This window comes from Ichthyophthirius multifiliis (assembly GCF_000220395.1).
Source record: "Ichthyophthirius multifiliis unplaced genomic scaffold scaff_1120509250860, whole genome shotgun sequence".
Taxonomy (NCBI): Eukaryota; Ciliophora; class Oligohymenophorea; order Hymenostomatida; genus Ichthyophthirius; species Ichthyophthirius multifiliis.
In genome coordinates this window covers 12,322-17,500 of record NW_004086429.1, presented here as the reverse complement: position 1 = coordinate 17,500, position 5,179 = coordinate 12,322, and the positions used below count along the sequence as shown (strand labels likewise).

Below are 5,179 nucleotides of genomic sequence, written 5' to 3'. Positions count from 1 at the left end.
AAGAAAATTTAGTAAATGAAAAAAATAATATTCATATACCAAAATAATATGAAGGTTAAATTTCTAATTGTGTTCCTTCAGCTTATAACAATATAGATATATAAAAACTAAATTTAATTCCTTGTTAATCAATATAACTTAGTCATGTTTTTGGTGTTCGTACTAAACATAATAATGAAATTTGCAAAAACATGATAAAATATGCAGTTGGTGAAAAAATAGTTTATACAACAGCAGGTGTATGTATAATTAATGATATCAATAAATAATAATACTTTGTTAAACATACTAATGATATTATTTCCTTAGCAGTTCATCCTAAGGGAAATATTGCAGCTACTGGAAGTTCTTCTAATAAATCTAAAACTTGTGAAATTTATATATGGGAAATTGAAACTAAAAATGTAAAATCTAAAAAAATATGCAATATATATATAAATATTTATTTAGATTATCAGTTAAATAAATGATTTCCATATAAATGGTGTCAGCCATATAGAATTTTCTCCCGATGGTACATTTTTATTAACAGTAGGGTAAGATTAAAATTATTCAATTGCAATTTATGATTGGTAATAATCTAGAATGGTTGCAAACTAAAAGACTGATATTTTCAATGTTACTGGAATTTCCTGGAAAAACAATATGGAATTCGCTAGTTGTGGATTAGCTCATATTAAATTCTGGAAAATTCAAGGAAGAAATCTTTCTTTTAAATCAGGAAGTGAAATAGAAATTTTCTAGTAATAAATGGCTGTTACTTATACTATAACAGGAAAATGTATTAGTGGATCATCTGAAGGTTGTTTATTTTTATGGAATGAAAATATCCTTTAAAATAAAATAAATGCTCATAAAAAAAAAATTAATTGCTTAATTTCTTTTGGAAGTAAAAATAAAAAAAAAAATAGAGTTAAATGAATAAATAATTAATTTAAAAAAAGAAAATGAAAAAGATGAAAGTATATTTTCAGGTGGAGATGATGGTAAAATAATGAAATGGAAAATTGAATCAAAATAAAATTTATAAGACTCTAGTGATATAATAGAATTATTTCCTTTAACAAAATATGAGTTTAATATAATTTCTCTATGTACAGATCCTAAAGGAGAGTTTTGTTAATAGGAACCTCTGGAGGTGAAGTTTTCGAGTCTAAAAATGGTATGAAACCTTAAAAAATACTCTCATGTCATTATGGGGGTGAAATATGGGCTTGTGCAGTTCATCCTAAATAAAAAATTATTGTAACATCAGGTGCTGATAAAAGTTTAAGATTATGGAATTTAGACACTAAATCTTTAATGACTAGTATGCGATAATTTAAAAGAATATTGCCGAGCAATCGACTTTGCTCCTAATACAGGTAGCTTTATTGTTGCCGCTGATATGAAAGGGACTATTTATTTATTTAATTCTTAAACTTTATAAGAAGATGATTATAAAGGTTTTAAATAAAATAAATAATAATAATACATATATATATAAATTAGAATCTAAATTTAGCAAACCATAAAATTAATCACAAAAATCAGGTTTATAATGGATAGAGGATATAAAAATAAGCCCAGATGAGACTTTAGTAGCATTTGGTGCTCATGATTGCGCTTCTACAGTAGAAATATTTGAAATAAAAGGGAATAAATTCGGTCCTAAAGTAATATCTTTTAAAGAAGGTCTTAACTCTTCCCTTACTCATTTAGATTGGTCTTAAGATTCTTAAAATTAATTACGAATTCTTAATAATATGAGTTAAAGTTTTTTAATATAAATAATATTTAAAAAGATGTTCCTGCAACATCTTGTAAAGAGGAAAACTGGAATACATTTACTTGCATATATGGATGGCATTCTAAAGGAATTATCAAAGATACAGATTAGGTAGTGGCATGTGTACGCTCTAATACTTAAAGAATAATGGCTTCTGGAGAAGTAAATGGGATTATTAATTTATATTAATATCCTGCATGTGTAAGTAAATAATTACATACATCATATATTGGACATACAGGAAGAATTACTAGATTGAGATTTACAGCAGACGACTAGTTTTTAATTACTGTAGGAGGATAAGATATGTCTGTAATGATTTGGGAAGTAAAAAATTTAAATTCTAATGTAATTTAAGACGAATTAATGAACGAAGATGATGATTTAGCTTTAGAAGATATCGGGAATTTAAAAGGAAAATAATTAAGAGTAGCAGGAGAAAAATTTGGGAAATAAAAATAAATTTTAAAAAAAGATGAAGATACAGATGATATTTTCGGTAAAGAAGAAATAGAAAAAGGAGATGAATTTATGTAAAAAAATATATATATATTTATATATACATTTATATTTTAATATATTTTTATATTCTTATATTTATAATAATATTATATATATTATTAGGGCTATTAAGCCTTGGTTAGGAGCAATAAAAGAACCTTCTAACTATTATAAAGATCCTTTAAATTAATCTAAAGAACCACCTATTTAATTATAAATTGATTATGTTCATGGATATAGATCTAAAGATTGCAGAGATAACATTTTTTATTTAAATTATGGTGGAATCGTATATCATGCAGCTGCTTTAGGAATCGTTTTAGATATTTAAAATAATACTTAAAAGTATATAAAAAATTATTTAAATTTTTTTTATTATTAACAAGGTTTTTCGATTTACATAATAATGATATTGCTGCTATAGCAATTCACTAAGATAAAATAAGAGTAGCTACTGGGGAAATAGGACCAAAACCATCAATATATGTTTGGAATACAACTACTTTATTACACTAATGCCATTTTAAAGGATAATTAGCAAAGGGAATAAGTGCACTTGCTTTCAGTCCAAATGGAGATAAATTAATTGCTGCAGATATTGATGTTGATCATAAGATTGCTATTTTTAATATTAATGCAAAATCAAAAAATGGAGGAGTATTATTAATATCTGAAAAAACAGGACCAAGCTAAATTTTTAATATAAAATGGAGAAATGATAATGTATAAATATATTTATATAAAAAATAAAAAAATATAAATAAAAAATGAAATATAATTAATATATTATATATATATATAGATATATAAGTATATAAATATAGATATATACATATATATATTTTTATATTTATATATAATTATTTTATTTATTAAATTTAATAATTAAGGAATTTGCTTTTGCAGGAACTAAATTATTTAAAGTTTATTAAGTTAACTAATCTAATTAATTATAATCTTCAAAAGGTGTTTGGGGTAAATCACAATGTTCAAATTTATTGATTTCTTTGAATGTTTTTGGAGAAGATTATTTATGTGGAGCTGTTGATGGTAGTCTTTAAGTATTTAAAGGAAATTAACTATCTTTATTTAAAAAACTACATGATAAGGCACTTGATTCTATTTTTGTTTAAAATTCTTAAAATCAAAGTTCATAATAGTAAATATTGTTCAATATATATTTATTTTATATATTTTTAAAAATATAGTATTTTTACAGGAGGAAGAGATTGTAAAATTAATATTTTAGATAAAACATATAATCTGATATTAATTATCCCTGTTGAAGAATAACTTAAGTCATAAATAATTTTAAATTCAGCTTGTTCAGAAATTAGAGCTATGTGTCTTTCTTAAGATTGTAAAAGCTTACTCGTGGGAACTTTCGGATCTGAAATTTACGAGTTTACAACAAAAGATATAAAACTTAATAATTCAACTAAATTTGGAACTGTAAAAAATCTAATTAGAGGTCATTATTGTCCAAATAAACAATAATTAAATGAAGTTTGGGGTTTAGCAACTTTTCCTAATAATAATGATTTATTCGCTACATGTTCTGATGATGGAACTTTAAGAGTTTGGTCAGTAAGTTAAAGAAAATAGGATAAAATGATTCGCACTAATTTAGATGCTAGTAAAAATGAAATTCCAAATAACAGTCAAGGCGGAAATTTATAAGATAATATTAAAGTATAAAATAAACAAAATAATTAATAAAAAATTTTAAAATAAAAAGGGTAAATGTATAGCAATAAAATATGATGGAGAATATATTGCTGTAGGATTTAAAGATGGAACATTAAGATTATATGATTAGAATCTTAATTAAGTCTAATGTGTTAGAAGTGCTAAAGAATGGATTTCTGATGTTAAATTTTCGCCTGATGGTACTACATTAGCTGCCGGTTCTCATGATAATGCTATTTATATACATAATATTCCTGATTTAAAATTAAAAGTAAAACCATTAAGAAAACATTCTTCTTATATCACTCATATTGATTTCTCTTAAGATGGTAATGTTCTACACTCTAATTGTGGGGCTTATGAATTATTATATTGGAATATTAATTAAGCTAAATAAATTACATCAGGAGCAACTAGTTTAAGAAATGAATTTTGGGCTACTTGGACTGCTACTTTAGGATGGCCTGTATATTCTTTATTTTTTTATTTTATTTTATATGTAAAAAAAATAGGTCTAAGGTATTTGGCCTGAAGCCGCTGATGGAACTGATGTTAATTCAGTTGATAGAAGTAATGCTACTTTTATGGGAAACATAAATCCACCAGATAATTATTATTTATTAGCTACTGGAGATGATTTTAGTAAATTAAAAGTATTTAGATATCCTTGTGTTTAGAAAGGTAGTAAGGCTATTATTGGTAAAGGACATTCAAGCTTTGTTACTAATGTTAAATTTTCGAATAATGATTAGTATATTTTCAGTGTAGGAGGAGAGGATAATTGTGTGTTTTAATGGAAGATTATTTACAAAAATAAATGAGATATTTTTTTTATATATAAATTTATTAAATAAAAATTCTTTATATTTTTTTTTTAAAATGTTTTTTGTAATTTTTTTTTTTTAAAAAAAAAAATAATTCTTTTTTGTTTTGAATTTTTACAAATATATATATAATTTATATTTTCTATTCATAAAAAAAATTTAATATTTTTTTATGTCATTTTTTTTTCAAAAATTTAGAGGATTTAATACTATAGTTAAATCACTATTATTAAAATAAAAATTTTATAATAAAAACATTAATAAAACAGCAGTTAGTAATATAAAAAGTATTTTTTAAAATCCTTTATTTTTTTATTTAAAAGGATATTCTTTTACTTTTATTTCTTCCTTTTTTTATAAATTCACAACTTATTGTTATTAATTTTTTATTTTTTCG

At 23.2% G+C, this 5,179-nt stretch overlaps 2 protein-coding genes across 2 annotated transcripts in view, besides 5 other annotated features; both read left to right on the top strand. All coding sequences in view use genetic code 6, as the record gives it.

The window, feature by feature from the left end:
* IMG5_103460 (hypothetical protein) overlaps window positions 1–1,168 on the top strand; it is a gene marked incomplete at its 3' end in the record, with an annotated part of 4,291 nt that extends 3,123 nt beyond the window's left edge. The window contains exons 6-8 of the mRNA XM_004035140.1: window positions 1–404; window positions 451–889; window positions 957–1,168. The exon at window positions 1–404 is cut by the window's left edge and continues 28 nt beyond it. Of these exons, the coding sequence (XP_004035188.1) occupies window positions 1–404; window positions 451–889; window positions 957–1,168 (1,055 nt within the window). The remainder of the gene's footprint in view (window positions 405–450; window positions 890–956) is intronic.
* Window positions 1,169–1,387: 219 nt separating this feature from the next.
* On the top strand, window positions 1,388–4,779 carry IMG5_103450 (hypothetical protein; the record flags this gene model as incomplete). Its single annotated transcript, XM_004035139.1, has 9 exons — window positions 1,388–1,445; window positions 1,534–1,655; window positions 1,880–2,301; window positions 2,393–2,614; window positions 2,656–2,992; window positions 3,160–3,428; window positions 3,478–3,961; window positions 4,008–4,424; window positions 4,471–4,779. 9 exons carry the CDS (start codon window positions 1,388–1,390, stop codon window positions 4,777–4,779), a joined length of 2,640 nt encoding a protein of 879 aa, XP_004035187.1.
* Window positions 2,315–2,365: a microsatellite.
* Window positions 2,995–3,046: a microsatellite.
* Window positions 3,042–3,130: a microsatellite.
* Window positions 3,051–3,111: a microsatellite.
* Window positions 3,051–3,128: a microsatellite.
* Window positions 4,780–5,179: the final 400 nt, after the last annotated feature.